Source organism: Staurois parvus, unplaced genomic scaffold (assembly GCF_062004578.1).
Source record: "Staurois parvus isolate SC_StPar_1 unplaced genomic scaffold, SC_StPar_1.0 ptg000114l, whole genome shotgun sequence".
In the NCBI taxonomy this organism is placed as follows: domain Eukaryota; kingdom Metazoa; phylum Chordata; class Amphibia; order Anura; family Ranidae; genus Staurois; species Staurois parvus.
In genome coordinates, this window is record NW_028317910.1 from 1,343,288 (window position 1) to 1,367,207 (window position 23,920).

At 40.8% G+C, this 23,920-nt stretch overlaps 1 protein-coding gene across 2 annotated transcripts in view; it reads right to left on the reverse strand.

Annotated features, from left to right (window-relative positions):
- PKP2 (plakophilin 2) overlaps positions 1–23,920 on the reverse strand; it is a 150,273-nt gene that overhangs the window by 70,344 nt on the left and 56,009 nt on the right. For both annotated transcript variants that reach the window (XM_089671700.1, XM_089671699.1), the window contains exon 2: positions 7,653–7,756. In XM_089671700.1, the coding sequence (XP_089527826.1) occupies positions 7,653–7,756 (104 nt within the window). The remainder of the gene's footprint in view (positions 1–7,652; positions 7,757–23,920) is intronic.

The following is a 23,920-nucleotide window of genomic DNA, read 5'->3' on the forward strand; positions in this document are numbered from 1 at the left end:
ATAGCAGTATGTGCATAAATGAGTGAGTAAAGGATTAGGTCAATCACAGTTCACTAAACAATATGTTCACTAGGCTATAGCAGCATAGAATGGTGTTCTATGCAGCTAAATTACGGTAAACCTGCTAATCCACAAAATCAGCAATAAGTAATGGCATTAGAAGGCAGTAACAGCAATGATAATTAATACTGTGATAAATCCTCTGTAAACAGTAAGCTATATCCACTGTAGCTTGCACTCTATGTGAATGACAGCAATTAAATGTAAAACTCCCAAAATAGGTACTTCTTATTATGGACAATAGACAAAGTTCTTGTGAAGCAGCTATCTGAGTGAGCAATCTTTAGCCCTAGTTCTTCAGCCAGCTAGTGTTGGGGCCCAGTCATTATGGTGGTGTACATGAGTACAGTCCCAGTATAGTGTGCATGCAGTAAATAATGCTGCTAGCTAGATGGCCAGTCTTTATGTGCTCAGCCTCTGCTAGCAGCAACAGGTTAATGGTGGCAGTGTCCTCTGACCAGTCCCAGCGATACAGCAACAGGGGTCCCACTGTTCAGATGTCAGCTCAATTTTTGGTCTGCCTGGAGTGACTCTAGTCCTCAGAACAAGGCTGCAGGCTCACAGTAGGTTAATGTGCACAGATATGCACACCTCAGTCTCCTTGTAGCAAAGAAGAAATCCCTTGGTATTCAGTTTGTGAAAATGCATCTCTCTCTCTTTATACCTGGCTTGCTTTAGGAATTGTTCCAATAGTCCATTAACTGCCATAATAAAGTTTCTCTACCGAACTTCATATCCCATGATTCTATGCTGCCAACCATCAAGTCTTCTTCTGCTTGTCAGCTCCTCCTGGTGGATGAGGGAGGTAGTGTTAACGCATTCAGCTGTAGTCCATTGGGAAACACGGCCCCACAGCACAGTGTCCTAAATTTCTGTCTGTAGCCAAGCACCTGACTACATGAAAATAAAGAGACATGAAGGTTTTCTGTAGTCCAGGTGAGAATTGGGCAGCAGTGACTACACTGTTCCTCCATAGATACAGTACAGGGAATGAGCATTGTCACCCTGGGACAGGAAGTGTGTTACTGGCAGGGAAATTAGGTGAAAGTATACAAAGGCAGAAAAAAACAGTCCTGATAAATTCCCCAATTCCTCTTGTGACTAATGACCCCAGAATTGGCGTATATTGCGTCATTTCCAGGGTCACAGTAGTATAGCCGAGGATGCAGATATTGAAACACAATCTGTGTTTGAATAGTAGCACTGGAGGGCAGGAGAACGAGGCTCTAAAAGACCCCGCAATGTTTCCCTAAAGAGTTCCTGTCACTTGCCCACAGTATCATGTGGCCCATGTTTGTGACTGAAAAAAAGGAAAAAGTGTTAAAAAAGAATAACTAAATAAATACAAATAATGTATTTTTTTCTAATCACCCCTGTCACCCCCGCACACATACCATACAAAATACGCAGGGTGGGGTGAGCATGCATATGTAAACAGCAATTGCGCTGCACATCTGAAGTATTGTCCCAAATATCGATATGAGAGCAATAGTTCTGGAGCCATAGTTCACAATTAATTCTAAACTGAAACCCTGCTTTTAAAGTGTCACTTATTGAGAATTTTGGATATCTTTTTTTGCGATTCCCTGTGCATGAGCAATTTTAAGATTTGACATGTTTGGGATCTATTTACTTAATGCAGCCCAATGTATGTTTGATAAAATATGTGTTTGATAAATAAGTGCACAAATATTGCACAACATAAAAAAATGCTACTACAGTCATATTATTCTTTAGGGTCTCTGCTTTCAGAAAATATATTTTTGGGGATTTACTGTAATTCTAGCAAAAAATGCTGATTTTAACATGCGTGCAAAAAAAAATTAAAAATGCTCTGGTACGCAAGTGGTTAAAGGTTCATTTCTCATCTATCGGCTTTGACATGCAGGCAGAATTGCCATGGCCCATTTCTGTTGTTGTGAAAACATTTTTTATTGACAGGTCCTCTGTACCTGGGCAAAGTATACAATTTCCACCCATGACATATATGCTGAGAGTGGAGGAATGTCTTCATTGTTTGGGGTCAGGGAAATACCTTCAATGCCTTTGATGTCTGGGAAATGGTTGACCTCTGGGCAGCCTTTCCATAGTGGCTGGTTAGTGATGCTTACAAACGCCTTTCAAAATGTTAATAAATAAGGTTTAATATCCCTAGGTGCCTTTATAGTTTGGTTCATGCCTAAAACTCTTTGCCTCCATATGAGAAAGGTCTTGGCTAGATATGCTTAGATTTGAATGTGTGTTGGCCTATTTTTACATAATAATCTGCGCCCTGCCTAGAGGCACTGCTATCCCTCAGGAATGCCGACTAGTTGGGCGAGTCTCTTTTGTATGCAGGGCATTTGATACGGGGTGGATCCCCGCAGAGAAGCAGTGTTTGTACACATGAGACTGCTTCATGACATATCTCCAAGATTGTAAGCTCTAATGAGCAGGGTCCTCTGTTTCCTCGTGTACCAAATTGTATTGTAACTGTAATGTCTACCTTCATTTTGTAAAGCGCTGAGCAAACTGTTGGCGCTATATAAATCCTGTATAATAATAATAATAATAATAATAAAAAATAATAATATATGAAGAACAAGAGGACTTTTTAAGAATATTAAAGCATACTTAAATCTAAAACATTTCTATAATGTAGCTTCATTTTTACCTGGCAATCCTACCAATAACACACTTGCTGTACTAGGGTGACAACACTCACACATTCCACTGTTCCCATAAAGGGAAGCATAGCTGTCATCCAAGCTGGACTTCAAACATGTCTCTCTTCATCTCCTTTACATGCGGGTTGGGAGGATTATTAGTTTACAGATGGAAGATAACATTGTTTGTGCTTTCAGTTCATCTTACTGGAATGACAAGGACACTGCATTTCTTGTAAGATCGTCAGGTATTTTCTAGACTTCATGAAAATGTTCCTAGCCTGATAAAAAGAAAACGAATGCAGCCGCCACATCTAAGGACAAGCAAGCTGCAATATATTACATTTTTGTTTTTGAATTTAGATATCTTTTAAGACTTATTTAATAAAGCAATGCTAAAAAAGTGCAAAAGGATAGTAAGCCACAGCAACCAAAATGATTAATTGACTGAGGTTGGATGAATAGACGTGACTTCTGGTTGCCAAAAGCTGGAGCACAATTTTGCCTTGTCTACTTAGCAAGGATGGCTACAGACTCTAAACATGTCTCCTACTGAAAGATGGCTGGTTAGATGTCTCGCTGTCCTGTTTGTGATGTTCAGGTGATGTTCTGAAGCACTTGTTATCATCCATTAAAATGTATAAAAAAAAATTAAATTTAATACAACGGATATTGCAGCTTGCCAGTCCTTAGATATGGTGGCTGCATTAGCTTTAGGCTTTTTTTTCTTTCTTTTTACCTAATGATCCTGACAGTAACACACTTTCAGTCCTAGGGTATCTAGGAGGGAGCAGCATTGTCACTCTATTGCAGGAAGTGTCTTCTCTTCTGCATAACATAGGGGGGATGTGTTCTGTAGTTCTAACATACTTGCTGAATACATTGTTTGAGAGAAGATTGCAGAAGTGCACTGGACAGCACTGGATTTCTGATAAGATCAACAGATACTTTTGATCAATGCAGAAAAAGTATTTAACAATATACTTTTAATGTTATATTTATTGGAACAAAAATGAGCAAAAAAAAAGGAAAAAAAAGAGATGTTCATTGTTAAAGCAATATTAAACTGCCCAAAAAAATTTGCAAAAAAATGTCCCCTGAAAAATAATAGCATAATGTGCTAGTATGCAAAGATGTACTAGAAGATTTAGAACCACTAACACATTGAAGCCAAACTGCAGCTCACACTTTATAATCCATTACAGCAAACAGTTGATTTCCTTTTGGGATAAAGGTGAATAAATAAGCTCCAAGGAGCAGGGCCCTCCTATCCCTCTTGTATTGAACTGTATTGTTGCTGTATTGTCTCCCATTATTATTATTATTATACAGTATTTATATAGCGCCAAAGGGTATGCTCAGCGCTGTACAATAGCAAGGGGGACAGAACATGAGACAAGACAGAAACAATACACGAGGGGTTCGAGGGCCCTGCTCTTTTGAGCTTACAATCTAGGAGGGAGGGGAAGGTGGTACAGGAGGAAGTGGCTGTGGGGGATGGAGTGGTGGGAGGAGTGGAGGAGGTCAGTTGTTAGGTGAGGGTGGGGTAGGCTTCCCTGAAGAGATGGGTTTTCAGGGTGTGCCTGAAGGTGAGGAGGGTAGGTGACAGTCGGATGGATTGGGGTAGGGAGTTCCAGAGGATGGGAAAGTCCTGGAGAAATCCTGAAATCGGGCATGGGAGGAGGAGACCAGGGAGCTAGAGAGTAGGAGGTCCTGTGAGGAGCGAAGGGCACAGGTAAGGTAGTATTTGGGTATCAGGTCAGTTATGTAGTTTGGAGCGGCGTTGTGAATGGCTTTGTAGGTCAGAGTTAGCAGTTTGAATTTGATGCGTTGGGCAATCGGGAGCCAGTGAAGGGATTGGCAGAGGGGGGTGGCGGATGTGGAGCGGTTGGTGAGGTGGATGAGTCTCGCCGCTGAGTTCAGGATAGACTGGAGTGGGGATAGCGTTTGTTTGGGTAGGCCAGTGAGAAGGGAGTTGCAGTAGTCCAGGCGTGAGATGATGAGGGAGTGTACGAGTTGTTTAGTAGTGTCTGGGGTGAGGAATGTGCGTATCTTGGAGATGTTGCGGAGGTGGAGCCTGCATGATCTTGATAGTAATTGGACGTAAGGTAGGAAGGAAAGGTTGGAGTCCAGGGTGACACCCAAGACTTTGGCATGTGGGATGGGAGTGATGGTGGCATTGTTAGTAGTGATGGAGAGGATGGGGGGGGGGGGGAGACCAGGAGCTCGGTTTTGGACAGGTTTAATTTTAGGAAATGGAGCAACATCCAGTCTGATATGTCGTTCAGGAGGTGGGCGATGCGGGCGGAGAGTGAGGGGGTGAGGTGGGGGGTGGAGAGGTAAATTTGTGTGTCGTCGGCATAGAGGTGGTAATTGAAGCCGTGGGAGTTTATTAGTTTGCCAAGGGAGGAGGTGTAGATGGAGAAGAGGAGGGGTCCAGGGACCGAGCCTTGGGGGACCCCAACAGAGAGGGGGAGTGAGGGGGAGGTGGCAGTGTTATAGGTGACGCTGAAGGAGCGTTGGGATAGGTAGAAGGAGAACCAGGAGAGAGCAGCGTCCCTGATGCCAAGGGAGTGCAGTTTAGTAAGGAGGAGGGGGTGGTCGACTGTGTCGAAGGCCGTGGAGAGGTCAGGGAGCAGGAGGACAGAGTAATGGCCATTGGCCATTATATTGTAAAGCACTGAGCAAACTGTTGGCGCTATATAAATCCTGTATAATAATAATAATAATAATAATAATAAATAAAAGCTGATCATTGTAAGCACCCCTGTCAATGCTGAATGGTTTGTCTTATCCCTGTAACTGATACATCTGGAAGAGATCTTGTTTTTTTTAAAAACAAAAGACTTACTGGCCAGATCACCAGGTGAAAATATAAGAAAAAAATCTAAAAAAAATCAAACTAATACAGCCATCACATCATCTAAGAACTGGTAAGCTACAATATAATGAAAAAAGTTTGCTTTTGGGTTTACTGTAAAAACACTTTAATGCATTCTCTGCAGTACACCCCGGTCACATCAGGTGCGATTTGGCATGTGATTTGCATGCCATGTCACTTGCAAATCGTATGCCAAATCACACCTTATTGTCCACAATTACAGCGGTCAAATCGGTGCAGTTCTGTCTTGATCGGAGCCGCACCGATTTCTAAAGTAGTACATGCACAATTTTCATGTGATTTGCATAGATATCTGTGTCAGATGTCTTGTAAATCGCACCTGAAATTGGCATGTTCCCCGACTTTGAGATCATGTGACTTCACTGTAAGGCCGGCCATACATGGGTCGATTTTTGAATGATTTTTAGTTCGAAAATCGGACCTAAGAATAATCGGCCAATTTTCGCTCTGTTAGTGGGGCAATGGCACCGACCCATTTTTATGGTTCTTCCCCATTTAGTTTATCAGGCATGCTGGAAAATTCATGAAAAATTACCAATTTTCAAAATCATTGGTGGCACCATCGAATTACAGAACGAACAATGTTTTTGGAATTCGACCCATGTATGGCCTGCTTAAGTCGCACGATTTCAAAGGGCTTCATGTGACCGGGGTCTTAAGGTGAAAGAAAACAACTTCCAACACCTGTTCCCCCCACACAACTCTGTAAACACTTACATGAGTCCAATCATAATCCAATGCTGTCCTGTCTGCAATATTGTAGTACTGCTGCCTCTTACTGGTCTCACAGGAGACTCTGTGACCAAAGGGAGCCATTGGCTTTTGCTGCTGTCAGTCATATCCTATGAGTAAGGAGTAGGGGGCAGGCCATGCTAAAAGGGCACCCAGATGAGGAGGTAAGAGACTGTTCTGTGTAATATCCACAGAGCAGGTAAGCATAACATCTTTTTTATTAAAAAAAATAGATTTTTTTATCCCTTTAGCCGCATAAGAATAAAATCAGGTTTAGAATTCAGCTTTAGCCTTGACTCATACTAGCACGCAGGCCCCAGGCTGGTTGCGGGTGCAGGAATTTCACCTGTTCCAGCACCCGCAACCACCCGCAGCCGGATTGTGCTGCTCTTTCGAGACACACGGGGCTGCCATTCACTCTGAATAGCACACCCACGTGTCTCAGCCCACAGCATGAACGCAGATGCGGGAACCGCAGGGAAACCGCATTGTCAAAAAGACCATGAGGTTTCTCTACAGATGTGTTTTTGTGCTCTTTTTTAAATATATGTTAAATGTGTAGAAATCTTGACAAACAAAAACAAAATGTTTAAATTTTAATAGGTAATTAAATCAAAACAAACAAAAAAATCAGCAGAAGAATAATGGCTGAACAGAGGAGACTAAGGAGTCAATTAGGGCTGGTTAGAGGAAATTTAGGATTAATAAGGAGCTAAACAGGAACATTTTATTACAGAAAAGCAAACTTTTTTTACTTGTCAGGTTGCGTTAGCTGATATCATCTGCAGATCTCAGTTAATTCCTTTGATCTGCAGATGAATGAACAGAAAGATACAATATGTTACAATATGTTACTTTGTATCTTTGTATAAATGCAGTCTGATCAGTACTGTTTATAAACACTGAGTCAGACTTTTTTGACAGCTAGAGCTGCCTACTTCTTCCCTGAATATACTGTAATGCTGACTATGATTATCCTATAATTATGGCATACTTGGAGGGGGGTCCCAGAAGCAGAGACTGGACATGTTACACATACCCTGTGTACAATGATGAAGTGTTTTTGGGGCATGCATAGCACATTCAAAGTCTGCAACTAGTTAAAGAGCCAAAGTGATGGATCTTTATGTGAAATGAACAGTTTTAATTTTAGAATGGTGCCCCCCCCCCTGTGATACCAAACCATTTCCATATAGTCAATCTTCATTGCAGATTAGAAAATGAAAAGTGTCTGGTTGCTATGAGGACCCAGACACTGTCCTCTGAGACACTTCTGAGATATCAATCCCACTGAATGGCAGCTGTCTCCTCACCTTCATGGTGTCAATGGTTTTTGATGGCGTTCTGGAAATTTCCCTCTGGGACATGGACGTATATGGTAATTGGTCGGAAATGCTGACGGACTGGTAGACTGAACCTGTTGGAAAAAAAAGAACAGTCCTTAAACTGGTATATAGCCTGAGAACAGCCACATATATGAGAGATCAATTGGAAATACAGAGAGGATCTGCTCATCAATTAACCGGGATGCCACCTAGTTAGAACTTTATTGGCCCAGCTTGCTCCAAATATTATTAGGATACAGGCCTTGTAGCCATTTTTTTCCCCAAAAAAATTCTGGTAACCCAATCAAACAACCATTTTCTTCTCCATTCACTTCCTTTCTCAGAGAAACAACAGGAAGTGCAAGAGAAGATCTTTACAAAGTGAAGGGATATCCCCTCCTAGGCATTTGCCACTGGAACAATTGTCTTTATTTGGAAATTTGCCTATACCTCCTATTCCTGCAACAACTCAAACACTTTTGATGAAAAGAGCTTCCAACCATTTCTTATTTTATCCAGAAAAACATTTTTGGCTCTAAATACTCTTTAAGTCCTAAAGCTGAAGTTTATTCTGCTTTTTCTTCCCTGGTTCCTCCCTTCTCCCCTCATCAACATGCTAATGATTTTTTTTTTACTAATACCTTTCTGCATTACCTTAATTTAGACCCAATTAATGCATCACTGGGTCTCTGTGCATCTCCATGCAATGTAGATAGATTATGGTTGGTGGGAGGGGCCAGCAGGGTGGTGTACATAGCTTCCTGAAAACACCACTGTACCCTGATATTGTATTTCTCTTAAGAGTCTGCAGCCCTAATACAAGCAGTGGGCTGTTCTTGGGAGGTGTTATGAAAATATCAAAGTATCTAGATTAGCAAATGTCATAGTGGAGGAGTGGGCATTCCGAGCTGCATGTGCATGTGAAACCCAGTGAAAGGAAGGGACAGGGCAGAGACTTTCAGGATGGGGAAGAAAGTGCTAGATCAGTGGTCTCCAAACTGCGGCCCTTTGCTTGCTTTTATCTGGCCTTTGAGCCACCTTTTGCCCCACAGTCAGCAACAATGGAGCATAGTTCCTGCCTTTGACACCTACAATGGGGCATTATTTATCTCACTGACATCAAGAATGGGGCATTATTCCTCTCACTGACACCAACAATGGGGTACTATTCAAATTCCTAATATCAAAAATAGGACACTGTTTACTCCCACTGACACCAAGACATTTTCTTCTCCCACTAGCATCAGTCCGGCCCTCCTAAAGTTTGAAGAACGGTAAACTGGCTCTTTGTTTAGAAAGTTTGGAGACCCCTGCGCTAGATGATGCTGGACATCCTCCAGTCAGGAAATGAGTCAGATTCTATATGACTTGCTACAGCTTCTAATGCACACTGTAAAACTCATATTAGGCAGTGTATAAATAATAATAAAATTCCGGGCATTAGAGGAGCCTGTACAGCTGTGCAAGTCCTGAAAGTAAAGCTGAGGTTCAGCTTTAAAACTTATAAAATTTAAAAAAATATCTACAACAAAAAAATTTTGAATGTGAAACTGTAAAGCTGGCCATAGGTGGATCAAAATTCAGCTGTTTCAGCAGGGACCATCCAAACCTTGATCCATGTGTGTCTATGCCCGTCTGACAGAAGTTGATCAACAGACTGACTTTTGTCAAACGGGCTTGTTGGGAAACTTTTCTCAATCAGTCTGCAGCTGCTGATCAATTTATTCTGAAAGCAGAGAGTCCCACAATATTCCAGTGGGAAGGATTCTGTGTGGGTAGGGGAATCCATTGTTTTTTTTTTTTGTTTTTTTTTGTTCAACCTGCTGACTGATTAAAAAAACAAGTCATCTACTGTATGGCCAGCTTTAGAACTTCTATCAGGTTTTTATTGCTGTCTCCACTTGGGAGACTTTCCCTCACTTCCTGTCTCAGTTACACAAGGACAACAAGAAGAATAGTTGTAGTCAGTCGAAATGATTTTTTTTTTTACATTGTTTGGACCTGTGTCTTTTTTCAACTTATGCAGCCTTTCCCTATTTTTTTAAGAAGGCATTCTTCTGATAGAGAGATTTCTCCTAATTTCTTGTCTCCTGTTCCTCCCCTAAATTTTTGGCGGTGTACACCTAATTTAATGCTGGAGGAAAACGCAGAATAATTGCCCAAAGATTTTCTTCTATTTAACCCGCAACTCAAAAAAATGCGCCTTTTGACGTTTGGTCAAAAGTGAACGAAAAGAGTGGTGGGCACAGACTGCATATTAATGAAACAAATGTATAACGTGACACATAACAGCAATTGCGGCTTCTTCAAAGCCTCCATAGCATATAAACCATTCTGTCCCCCAGCAACATACAGGTGCACAGACCCTGTACTGCAGCATTTCTGAAATTTCTGTGTACGTTGCCTGTGAGCCGTGAAGCTATAATATAATCTTTCCAACAATATTGACTTAGACATAGTTTAGTGAATAGGTTTTTACTTAGCTCCCCTCCACCCCACTTCTGAAAGCTTCTGTACTTTCTCCTGTGCAAACTCAATACAGGCCCAATCTGTCATCACCCAAAGCTTGGATTCCCTGAAGGACTCACAATAGACTTACATTGTCAAAAAGCCACTTAAAAGCAAAGGTGGCAATTTAACCCGTAAAAAATAACAGAGGAATGCGGCGAGATTGATGTAGTTGCTTTATATGATATTACAATGATTTACTGTAAAGCTGTTGTATAAACTGTTGTTGATATGAAACAAAACTCAAGCAGGAAAAAAATCAGGCTTCTAAAACATCTTGAGGTCAGTAACATTCTATGGCCAAATGTATGTGGACCCTCCTCCAAATCAATGAGTTCAGATGTGAAGAGTCGTGTCCATGCTACATCATACAAAGACATTGTGGACAACTGTGTGCTTTCAGTTTTGAAGGCCCTTTTCTGTTCCAGCATGACTGTGCCCATGTTCCAAGCCAGCTCAATAAAAGACATGGTTTGACCAGTTTGGTGTGGAGGAACTGGAGTGACCTGCACAGAGCCCTGACTTCAACCCCACTGAACACCTTTGTAATTAACTGGAATACTAATTGTGAGCCAGAACTACTCATTCATGATTGTGGTCCAAGGGAAGGCAAAAGCAACTAGTTGGGCACAGGGCTGGATTTAGACCTTAGAAACCCCAGGGTACTCCAAGTTCCCTTCATACACAGGAATTACAATTCATGGTAAATCACCAAATATACACATCGTTTTCTTGCATGTCATTGGAACTGACAAGGTATACAGTACATATATAAAAAGGTTAGTAGACATGTGCATGCTGGAAATTTTTGTTTAGTTTTGAATGCATTCATTCATTGAAAAATGTTGTTTCGTCACATTGTTAGGTTGAACAAATTCATTTTCAGAATTTGTTTCATATCTTTGGGATTCATTCTGCATATTCTTTGGTCTGGATGGATTTGAAAAATTTTGCAGTTTTTCCAGAAGATTGCCAAATATTCCGTTTTCAATTATCGAATCAAACAGATTAGAATCTGCAGGATTCAATATTTTTGGATGCTAGTTCATCCCATCAGAAGAAATGGCATGAGCTGATCAGACAATATCATGTGAATCTGAATTAACGAATGGAGCAAAATTCAGATCCATCCATTATTCGAACCAAATTATCGATCAAATTCAAAAATTTAAAACATTTCTACATGGGCGGCGACTATTGTCACATCACGTGATGTTATCTGAATAAAATGAATGAAAAAAATAATTTGTTCATTTTCATTAAACCTTTTTTTTGGATTAATTTACACTCCTTATTATGTCAATACAGAGATTTGTATACATCCTACTGCCAAACAAATACAAATCATAACGAAATGAAATGAATACGTCTAAAGGTTACTTGAGTTATATATCAGAAGAAAAGATACATATACATGTAAATACATGCCAGCAAAACTCCATGTAGAGTTTTAGGCAAGACAAGTGACAAAGAACATGAAAATGCTGCAATGTACTCTTTAGTTTCCATAGATAGCAATGACTGACTCATCAGTTTACACAACAAAATAAACTCTGAACCTGTCAATGTAAATCTAAGTTGAGTTTATCTAAGCTAAGTTCAGTAAGTTTTACCAACATAAATCTATATGGAGCACACTACAATATCTACAATATCCTTTCTTTCTGCACTTGGCATCTGAAAAATTTTCCAGGAACTCCTCAAACTGTATCATCTTTAGAACTCTGCTCTCTACATCCCCTTGGTACAGAGCGCCTAAGCTGGCCATTCACTTAAAGGAGAACTACAGCCAAAGCTTGTTTGGCTGTACTTCTACTGTGGTTCGCAGGAGTGCTGTTTGTTCTGCACGCCAGTGACCCATTTTCAGCTGACAGTGGGCTAAAGCCCGCTGTTGTCTGATGTCACTCAGCCGGTCCAGGCTGGGGAAAGATTGTGGTCATATGGTTATGATCCAACCAGGAGCCTGGACCTGCACCTGGCTCAGTCCCTCAGCAAGCCACTGAGAACCTGAGCCTGGTGCTTCTGCCCCCTCCACAGCTTGGCGCTCCAGTGAGCGCTGGAGGAGGGGCGGATAGAGAGCCGGAGACTGACAGTCCCGATTCTCTGCTCAGAGTGGCGGGGAGAACTGAGCGATCAGCGGTGTTTGATCGCTCAGTTCACAGCCTTAGGGCTAGCAGGGGACAGATGTAGCATTGGATCCATGCTGCATCCACCTAGGTAAGTATGATTAAAAAAAAAAAAAGAATTCCAGTACTTCTCTTTTAAAATGTCAAGTGATTCAGCAGCATTGGCTGAAAACAGTGGGTGGCCCTAAATAAAGATGGCCGTGGTATCTTCCTCTGATGAAGTGTGTGCGCACGTAATGCGTAAGGAGGAGCCAACTCACGCTGTGATGTCACGCCGTCGGAGCATCGTGGAGCTTTGACGGCCATCTTTATTCAGGGACGGTTAGACCATACCACTGTGTATTGTATATTTACGGATGCAACCTTTTTTACCCTCAATAAATTATTTTCATACATACTATACTATGGGCATTCTTCCATTTTGACCCCTCTGTGGGGAGTTTGATTTTTTAGACGCCCATTACCAGTCCTTTGCATCCAGAGAGGGAGCCTCCAGTTAACCCTTGTGAGCTGCACCCAACTATCCCTTAAGGGGAACTCTGGACACCCCTGGATCATCAACAGATAGAGCCCCGGGACCCATCCACCTTGAGAGGGAGCCCTTTCTACAACTGGCCCAGATGATTACCTTGATGACACCAGGATATATTATATAACACGTACTAATATTGCGTGTCCGGTGAGTGCGCATTTCTTCTGTTTACACATGCACCGATTGAAGCTTTTTGGACTTTATGGGCACTATCACTTATTATTTGCCCTAATATTTATTTTCAGTCACTGTTACGAATTATATGTCATATGAACTTTGCACATATCTAGTAAATGTGAGCACTGCACATATATACCCTATGTTTATATAATTTTTAAAGATTTTATTCAGTTACCTTAATGCACAGTTGGTAACTAGTTTTTATTTGAATTTATTGTTACATTGTTTATTCATATCAATTTTATTACCTATTTATTGCCCGATATTTTCTTTTCATCTGAATCATCTTTTTAGCGCTGCACTATTTATTTATTTATTCTATTGTAAGGTCTTTGTTGGTTGCCTTGAGTGCTTAGCTGCTGCCTGGATAGCGCTCGCCTTTTACATTCTATTATTAATGTTCACTGCCACAAGCAAAATGTTGGTGAAAGCATGATACTAGTGTGTCAAATGTTGAGAACTAGAAATCCAGCTCAAAGTTTGCATTCACATAGCACCAATATATTTTGCAGAGCAGTACAGGGAGTACTGAGCCTTTCACATGAGTCGCTGGCCATGAGAAGCTTACAGTCTACTGTTCCCAGGGCAGTCAAACAAGCACAAAAGATCAATTAACCCACGGATGGGCATAAAACAGCAGTCATTGAAGAGAGCTTGTTGCCAGGTAATTCATTACAACATTTTTCCAATATGCATTTTAATGTATTTTGGGCATGCTACTTTCCTGTTTTTGTGTAGACATCCCCAAGTGCATTAATGAGTTTTGGCTTCCCATGACTCTATCACCGATTTTCCATCCTTGAACCACTTTTAGTAAGTCCTGACCACTGCAGTTCTGGAACATCACACAAAAGCTGCAGTTTTGGAGTTGCTCTGACCCAGTTGACTAGCCATTACCATTTGCCTCTTGTCAAAGTTGTGCAAATCCTTAAAGTGGTTGTAAACCTCAGACATGAAATGTGAACAAAGCACATATTTTTATTGTGTTTACTTGCCACTCTCCAAAGCACACAGTGTCTAGTGTCTGCTGGCTCCTTCCTCTGCTATCAGCAAGAGTCACTGTTGACCAATTTTCCTGACACTGAGAGCTAAAAAGGTGACAGAGGAGAGGACAGCCTGTGATTGATAGCCTCAGTTGAGGGGGGTGTGTTCCTTCCCTCCAATCAGCTCTCAGAGCTCTTGTATAGTGTGTAACTGCAGCTCTCTGCCCCCTGCTTTGTGAGTCTGTGAAAAATAATTTTCAACTCTGCATTTTTCAGTAATCTACAGGCTGCAGATAGACAGGTACAACATATGTAAGAGGATTTGCATCACCTCTGTGTATCACCTGAGGCCAGTCACTTCAGTGGTTTTAGGTAAGGAGTTACAACCACTTTAAATGCTTGCTCATTTTTTCTGCTTTCAGCACATCAACTTCAGGGACAATATGTTCACTTGCTGCCTAATATATCCCACCCATTGTAATGCCATTGTAACAATATATTCAATATAAATCACTTTACCTGTCATAATGCTATGGCTGATCGGTATTATTTAACAAGCCAGTCATTTGGATTTAATTTGTCTTTTTGTTTTACCAAAATTCAGTGCATCTTTAGAAAAGGAATTCTTACCGAGACTGACATATCCATCTTCAGACTGGAATTTTTCATTCATATTCCATTCTACATATCTTTTTCTATTCCTATTTTTTTCATTATAGGAAATCTTACGTATTATGTCTTCTTTTCTCTCAGCAGAGGTTTGTTGTTTTTTGCATTGTCTTATTTGATTATTTTGATTCAAATTGTGTTGTTTTCTTTTTCTAGTCTTTATTTTCTCATATTTGCATAGTCCTATAGTAGCCACTGGCTAGTCTAGCAGAACAAGTCTATTAATACATAGGTACATTCTAGTTGAGTCATATTTAAGGCATTCCTTGCCCCAGGCTTACTACAAACAATGTACTTCATGTCATGTGACATATCAAGGATGGAACCTTGCCAGATTGAAATTTGAAAATTGAATATAAACAACCTGAGAATGACACACCCAGAAAAGTATTACCATTCCAGCTGTCCAATCAATCAGTGAGTGACACAGTGACAGGACATTATCTGATGAGATATGGCGCAGGGGTATAACTACAAATCAAGGGCCCCATAACCACATTTTTAAAGCCCCCTGTCTCCCCGCACATCTCTCCATATCAACTGCACTGTCAAGTGTGACAATGGGTTCATCGATTTAAAGACAGAGTATGCCTAAATCAGGGACAGGCAGCAGAGCTGTCAGCATAGTCAGTACACTACTAGGGACCAGAGCTGTGCCTAAAAGTTATAACTGTAGTAGCAATAAAATAATATCCGTAATTATATTTTATATTATTATTATTATACACGATTTATATAGCGCCAACAGTTTGCTCAGCACTGTACAATATAAGGGAGACAATACAGCAACAATACAGTTCAATACAAGAGGGATAGGAGGGCCTGATCCTTGGAGCTTACAATCTAGGAGAAAGGGGCTAGTGGTACAAAAGGTAATAACTGTGGGGGATGGACTGGTTGGAAGAGTAGAAGATTCCAGTATTAGCTGAGGGCAGGATAGGCTTCCCTGAAGAGATAGGTTTTCAGAGATCGCCTAAAAGTGAGCAGAGTAGGCGATAGTCTGATAAACTGGGGTAGAGAGTTCCAGAGGATGGGGGAAGCTCTGGAGAAGTCCTGGAGATGAGCATGGGAGGAGGAGACAAGGGAGCTAGAGACTAAATATTAATGATTTGGCAAACATGTACTCTATAATCCTAATACAAACTTTTCAAATTTGTAGAACTACAAAACTAAGCTGTTCTATAAGGATTTTCAAGTGCAATAAACTGACCATAGATGGATGGACACTCGGCTGGTTCAGCTGGGACAGGATGAATTTTTATTCATCTATGGCAGTTCCTGCTCAACAGAAGTTGATCTATCGATCGATTTCTGTAAAATGGGAATTTTAGAAAATTTTCATTTGATCAGCAGCTGCAGCCAATCATTAGCGCTGATAAGTGGATTTTGTCAGCACAGGAGTCCCCGCTGTCAGATTACAATCGTGCAGTTCCCTGCCATAAGCTGGGTACACACAGGCAGTTTTTTTTTTTTCCTTCAACAAGCAGGTTAAACAAACCCGACAGATCCCCTCATCAGCACAAGAGATGTTGATGCAGTGATCTCTCACCCTGTGATATTCTGACAAGGGGATCCCCACCCACTTCCCGCTATACTCAGATCAGCGATGGCTGCAAGCGCTGAGCAAATGCTGGTTTCCAGTCGTTACACCAGCTTGCTGTACACACGGACCAAACGTCAGCCAGTTTCTGCTGAAGTGAATGTTTTTCGTCCCATGTGTACCAAGCTTAACACCCCGGTCACACTGAATGCGAATTGGCATGCGATTTGCATGCCAATGTGATTTGCAAATCGCATACCAAGTCGCACCCTAGTGTCTGCAATTACAACCGTCATATCGGTGCGGTTCCATCTTGGTCGGAGCTGCATCAATTTCCAAAGTAGTATATGCACAACTTTTGGTGCGATTTGCATAGACATTTGTGTCAGATGTCTTGAAAATCGCACCTGAAATCATCAGTTAACGTGACTTTGAAATCGATTTCAAAGTTGGGTTTGATGTGACCGGGGTGTTAGGCATACTGGGTGAATATGAGCCTGCAGCAGAAATTCAGAGGACAATAAATCTAAGCTGCTATGACAAGCAAACAAATGCTTCTTATTGCAAAGAGGAGGATCTGTAAATAGGGAAGATCCCAAAGTTTGACAACAACCTTTATATACTAGAAACTTCTCAGTTTAAAATATAAGTAAACCCTCAGCTTGTAAAACAACCCATTCAGTTTAAGATAGAAATAAAAGGCAAACCATTTGTGTATAGATATAAAAAACATTATAAAAAGCTTTTTTTTCCTGTTTATAAATTATCACATACCCTCTAAGAACCCTATGCAGATAAGAACAGAGAGCTGAGGGAAGAGAAACAACAGTTCACTGAACTTTGCAGTCAATGGCTGTGCGGGGGGGGGGGGGGGGGGGCGGGTGAGCAGAGGTCTCATTATTGGAGTAGAGCAGGCTGAGTTTCCAGCCAAGTTAGAGAACTGCACACACTCTGCTCTTATGCCTACTGTGGTCAGTTTTAATATGAAAGTAGAAACACTGGCAGGAGCACCAGGGATTTCACACAAAGGAAGCAATACAAGGTACATTTTCATACAAGTACATGGTACAGCAGGCACATATCAGGAATATGAAATGTTGGATGTATATATTCTTGAACCACTTGACCTCTGGAAGGTTTTACCCCCTTCCAGAGGTCAAGTTTACCAGGGCATTTTTGCTATTCAGCACAGTGCTACTTGAATTGGCAATTGCTCGGTCATGCAACATGCATCATTGTTTTCACACAAATAAAGCTTTCTTTTGGTGATATTTAATCACCATTGTTTTTTTAAATTTGTTATTGCTATATAAATTAAAAAAAAAGAAAATTTTGAAAAAACCCCCACATTTTTCTGTTATAAAATTTTGAAAACAAATAATCTTTCTTCAAAAACGTATGCCAAAATGTAATCTGACTGTTACATTTCTTGGTAAAAATAGCCTAAATCAGTGGATATTATTTAGTCTGTGTGAAAGCTATAGAAAATACAAACTATGGTATATATTTTTGAAAGTTGATTAGTCCTGATGTATGATGGCCTATCTAATTTCTTGAGGCACTAAAATGCCAGAACAGTACAAATACCCCCAAATGACTCCTTTTTTTAAAAGTAGGCAGTTCAAGGTACATTTAGTAAGAGGCATGGCGAGTTTTTTGATACTGCATTTTTGTTGCAATTTTTTGGAAAATTAGGAAATTGAATAAAATTTATTTTTTTTTGTCACAGTTTTGTTTTTGCCTGCTGTCACCAGTGCAGTACAACGTCATCATATGACCAGCTTGGTGGTGATCAGGGATACCGACTGGTGACAGTAGGTGAACAAAAAAAATGTAAATAATTTTTTGTTAATTTTTTTTAAACATTTCTTTCTTTTTTTAATTTAATGTGTTTTCTTTCATCAGACACTGCACTGCTCGGAGGGGTGTGTGTGATGAATGAGGTTTCCATCCACGACAGCTTAGTTACTGTTGGCATGCTGTGATTGGCTACATCTAATCACATGGTACAGGTAGCCAGGTACCATGTGATAGCTGTGGGCCAATCACAGAATCACAATAGTAATCAATATGTTATGATTGGAAACCTATTCATGACAGTTTGCTTACATAAGTATCATGTGAGCACTATGATTGGTCTTAACAACCACATGATGAGGTGGGTGGAGCCTAAACATGGCGGCGACGGAGAGCACGATGTGAGTGCTCTCCGATAACCTCCAAGCTGACCCTCCCGAGACCCTCACGGAGTGAAGCCCTATCTGACTGAGGAGGGCTCCAAGCGGGGAGAGACTGGCGCGGTGAAGGGAGAGGAGAGCGGCCACGGACCTCCGGGAGGTGAACTCGCTGTGGAGATTCCAGTGCAGCTGTCGGGTTGCCGGGAAATCGAAGCAGGGCGGTGTGAGCACGCTGCTCGCCGCAAAGCATTACTGGGAGGCAGAGACGCTGGCCGGTTCCCTGTCAGAGCGGCAGTGACATGTCAGCTCCCCCTGCGCTACAGGACTGGAAATCCGTACGGCCAGAGGAGGAGTGACGTTGGTAGGAGTAAGGGCCCAGCTGCGGAGGACCCTGGAGGGAAAGAGGAGGCTGGTTGGCGCCCTGATGAGACAGGGTGCTGCCGGCTCATAGCTGCCTGTACCCCCTGGCCTGCTGTCTGATCCTGGGTCAGGGAGACCCATAAATATCAGGAGAACCATTCTCCTTCCCTGAGACGATTCCTAAGGAGAGAGAAAGGAGGAGGAAAGAAAGAAATACAGTATCGGAAACCCAGTGGTATTTTTACAGGAGACACATATTGAGATAGAATCAAATGTGAAATTAAAATCCAAATATTACCGAACATGGTATTATGCTGACTCTCCAATTAAAAGAGCAAAGGGGGTGGCAATAGGATTGGCAAAGAATATGAGATTTGAGTTGGAAGATAGAAGGACTGACCCGGAAGGGAGATTCCTGTTTTTGAAAGGTAAACTACAGGGAATTGAATGTACACTAGCCAATATATATTGCCCCAACAAGAAACCTGAGATCTTTTTGAAGGGTTTGCTAAAAAAATTGATAGATTTTAAAAAAGGGCGTTTGATAATAGCAGGAGATTTAAATCTTTGTATGGACCCACAAAAGGATGCAACCTCCCTTGTGCAGAGAGAGGGGGGTAGGTCTCTGAGAGCCTTGAAGAAGGTGATCCACGAGTACCAACTGGTGGACACCTGGAGAATGATGCATATGAAAGACAGAGACTATACCTTCTTCTCTAATGCACATGAGATATACTCGAGACTGGATTACATTCTAATAGATCATCAACTCATTGAAATGCTGGTTAAAATAAAAATAGAGACAAGAACTTTTTCGGACCATGCCCCAGTCATAATGAAAATAGGATGGGGAAAAAGGTGGACGGGAGGCTTAGGATGGAGGTTAAATGAGGCTTTTCTCTTGGATGAGGATATTGTGCAGAAGATTAGGGAAGAGATTAAGGTATATTTCAAGGAGAATGAGACAGAGGAAGTATCGACAGCTACAGTATGGGAAAGTCATAAGGTATATATAAGAGGAATCTTGATTGCGATGGGAGCTAGGAAGAAAAAAGAAAGAAGAGAGAGGGTTAGTAGACTCTTAAAGGAAATCCTGGATTTGGAGCAGATACATAAGAAGAAAATAACAATAGAAACAAGACAGAAGTTAATGGATAAAAAAGACGAATTAGAGAACTTGATGGAAGAGGAGAGGAGAAGAGTATATAACAAAGTATTAAGTGAAAGATATAGATGGGGAGATAGACCAGGAAAATACTTAATGAGAGCCCTGAATAAAAAGAAAAACAGGAATTATATAGAAAAGATGAAAGGCCCTAAGGGGGAATTGGTCCACTCAACTAAAGAAATTATTAAAGTATTCACGGAGTATTATAGAAGGTTGTATAACATCAGTCACCAAGGTTCACCAAAAGAAACTAGAGAAGGTATTAATGAAAAAAGGAAGATATATTTAAAAAATGCGAGATTGCCAAAGCTCAGTGAAATACAACTGAACTCTTTGGATGCGGAAATTTCCCAGGAAGAAATAGCGGCAGCATTAAGAAGTACAGGGGGAGGGAAAAGCCCAGGCCCGGGTGGTTATACAGTTAATTACTATAAAAAATTTGGGGATGTACTGTTACCAAAGTTAAAGAAATATATGAATGACTTGGGAGGGGGGATGGAGGGGAGGAGGGAATCCCTTCAGGCCCATGTCGTTCTCATTCACAAGGAGGGAAAAGATCCTTCTCAGTGCTCTAGCTACAGACCAATTTCATTATTAAACACTGATACCAAGTTGTACGCAAAGGTCCTAGCAAACAGGCTGAAAGATCTAATGCCCGAATGAATCCATGGAGACCAGGTAGGCTTTGTCCCGGGGAGAGAGGGTAGAGACAATGGGTTGAGAACTTTGATGCTTATCCAGAAAAGTAGAAAAGGGTAAAGCCCCGGTGGTGCTCTTGTCAATTGATGCCGAAAAGGCATTTGATAGAGTGGACTGGGGCTTTATGATGGACAACTTGGAAGTGTTGGGGATTGGAGAGAGAATGCGTGAGTGGATAGGAAAATTATATAGGGAGCCCACCGCAATCATCACGGTAAATGGGGAGAGGTCGGAATCCATTGGGATGTCCAATGGAACAAGACAAGGATGCCCATTGTCCCCCTTGCTGTATGTTTTGAAATTGGAACCCCTGCTATCAATAATAAGGAATAGTGGAGCGGTAAAGGGAATCCAGATAGAAAATATAGAACATAAAGTAGCGGCCTTTGCGGACGACCTACTGTTTTATGTAGGCAACCCCCGAATAACACTACCAAGTATAATGAAGATCATGAAGGAATATGGTGAACTATTAAATCTAAAAATTAACCCAACAAAAACAGAGATTCTGAACATTAATATACCAAAGAGCGAAAAAGAAAAGCTACAAAAAGAATTCCCCTTTATCTGGAGAGAAAAAGATATAAAATACCTAGGAATAAAACTTGCCACCTCATACAAACAACTGTATAGATTAAACTATATTTCTCTGATAAATGAGATTAAGGACGAACTAAGGAAATCCATCATGGTTAGGACGTATAAACCTGGTTAAAATGGTAATTATACCTAAGGTACTCTATAGATTTCAAATGATTCCAATCAAACTCCCAGAGGCGTTTTTTAAGATAATGAGAAGAATGTTAATAAGATATATATGGAGGAATAAAAAACCAAGAATATCATATGAAACACTAAGTAGGACTAAAGAGAAAGGGGGGATGGGACTACCTGATGTCAAGAGATACTACAAAGCAGTAATTTTAGCAAGAATTTATGATTGGACTTTTAACCATAAGGGGAAAAGTTGGGTAAAAATAGAAAATGAACTGAGTGGAATTAATTTGAGTAAGATGATGTGGGTTCCAGCACATTATAGAAGAATTAAATAAAGCACAAGCACTTACACTTTAAATGTTTTAAGGACATGGGATAATTTACATAAACACATGAAATGGGAATTTAACTCTATATTAATGCCTCTTGCAAACACGGAGTTTTTCCCTCCAGGAAAAGATGAGATATCAGGGAGATGGTTTAAAAAGGAAGATATCCAATTGAGAGATGTATTGGTAGAGGGGGAATTGAGAACATTTAAAGAATTAAAAGAGAGGGGAGGAGATATGTTTATTAAAATAGATGAGTGGAAATATCAACAACTAAAATGTTTTATTGGAACTCTCCCAAAACCCTTGAGATTAAAAAAGGAGTGGAATATGTTTGAAAGGCTATTAGAAACACGTAGAGACGGGAAACACGGTGTAACAAAAATGTATAGAATACTCACAGAATTAGACACAGACACAAAGTTAATTTTTATAACAAATTGGGAAAGAGATATGGAGGTGGTACTAGATGAAGATCAACAGAATAAGATATTTAGATTAGTTCACGAGAGTGTTAGTACGAGAGACGTTGAGATTAACTATAAATGTTTGACACGATGGCATATTACTCCGAGCACTGAGCACAGGATGAGGGGGGAGAATTCAAAAATGTGTTGGAGAGGATGTGGGGAGGAGGGCACGGTGTATCACATTTGGTGGCAATGTCCAAAAATTCAGGCTTTCTGGAAGACAATAGTCAATTTAATAGAAATAATAACTGGAAATTACATAGGATTAGACCCAACTATGTGTCTCCTACATAATGTTGAGACAACAGTAAATAAATATAAAGAATCAGGAGTATGGTACTACTTGAGTGCTGCAAAAGGGTTGATCCCCAAGTTTTGGTGGAAGACAGAGGTGCCGACGGAGGAGGATTGGATCAATAGGGTAAACCAGATTAGTAGAATGGAAAAATCTTATTATATTCAGGAAGATAGGTTGAAATTATACTATTCGCGATGGGAAAAATGGGAAAAATCAGGATTGAAAGAGAAATATAGAAAACTCTAAACTAGGAAGTTATTTTAAGTTATTGGGCCTGGAGAGATTGGAGATCTTGCAGAGGGGAGGGAGGGGGGAAGGGGGGAAAACAAAAAAAAAAACAAAAAAAAAACCAACCACATGATACCCCGGCCACTCATAGCAGTTGGGTATCAAGCTCCGTGATCTGCTGTGTCCACAGGATTGGGATTACACTGATGCATGCCCCAGGAGGCGTGCAAGTGTGTATGTGCTGGGAGACATAGTAGTAAGTCACCCAACCTGACTGTGTCTGCAATAGATGAACTGTGGGCAGGTGGCAAGTGGTTAAACTGGCCATACACTGTAAGAATTTGGGCTGGTTCCCAAGGAACAGTCTAACATTTTCTCAGTGGGTGGCCCTGTCAGCCATATCTTGGCATCAACCCTTGATGGAACCTGGTGCAAAATTGTTTGGATGAAAAGCAGCTGCATCCTATTGTATCTATTCATATATTTTGACAGCCAGTAAAGTGGAGTCTAAAAAGCAATACAAAATCAGGAGATTTGTTCATCTGCAGTGGATAGCATGGGTGGAGGTATCTGTTTTTTTCAGTATATGTATAGTCAGCTTTAGGTTTTTATTTATACCCTCCCTAATGGGCCCCCTCCTACTCTAGGCTCCCCAGCAGCCTTATGCGCTGCCATGGCTATTGTTACACCACTGCTGACAGCACAGGAGAGAGACTGTTGTCCCCTGAATCATCAACTGGCTTATGAATAAGATTTCTATACAATTAAAATGTTATATCACTATATATAAAAAACTATCAGTAGCTTGTAAAATAGGGTTTGCCGCATGGGTGGTAAATAATGAAGGCTTTATTCATTCAGGATTAAGCACAATCCGAAGGTTATGTCACTACCTCTAGTTAAAGAACTCATCATTTTTTTCTCTGGGAAGAGAGAGCTTAAAGCTGGCCTTAGATGAGGGTTTTTGGTTTTTTTTTTAGTTAACTAACAGATTTCTCCATCCACATGAGCAATGTATTGTTAATGATAAAAGGAGGCACTTTTTGTAAATATAATGCTGTTCCTGTGTATTGTGACCTGTCAGGAATGGACAAACTTATAGACTTACAGTGAGTTCCACTTTAAGCTGAAATAGTTGTCCCACCTTCCTGTCTAATGTCCATACATGGGTCGAAATTCGACCGATTTTTCATCCAAAAATCAGTCCTAAAAATAATCAGGCGATTTTTGCTGTTAGTGGGTCAATGGCACCAGCTGATTTTCGTGGTTCCT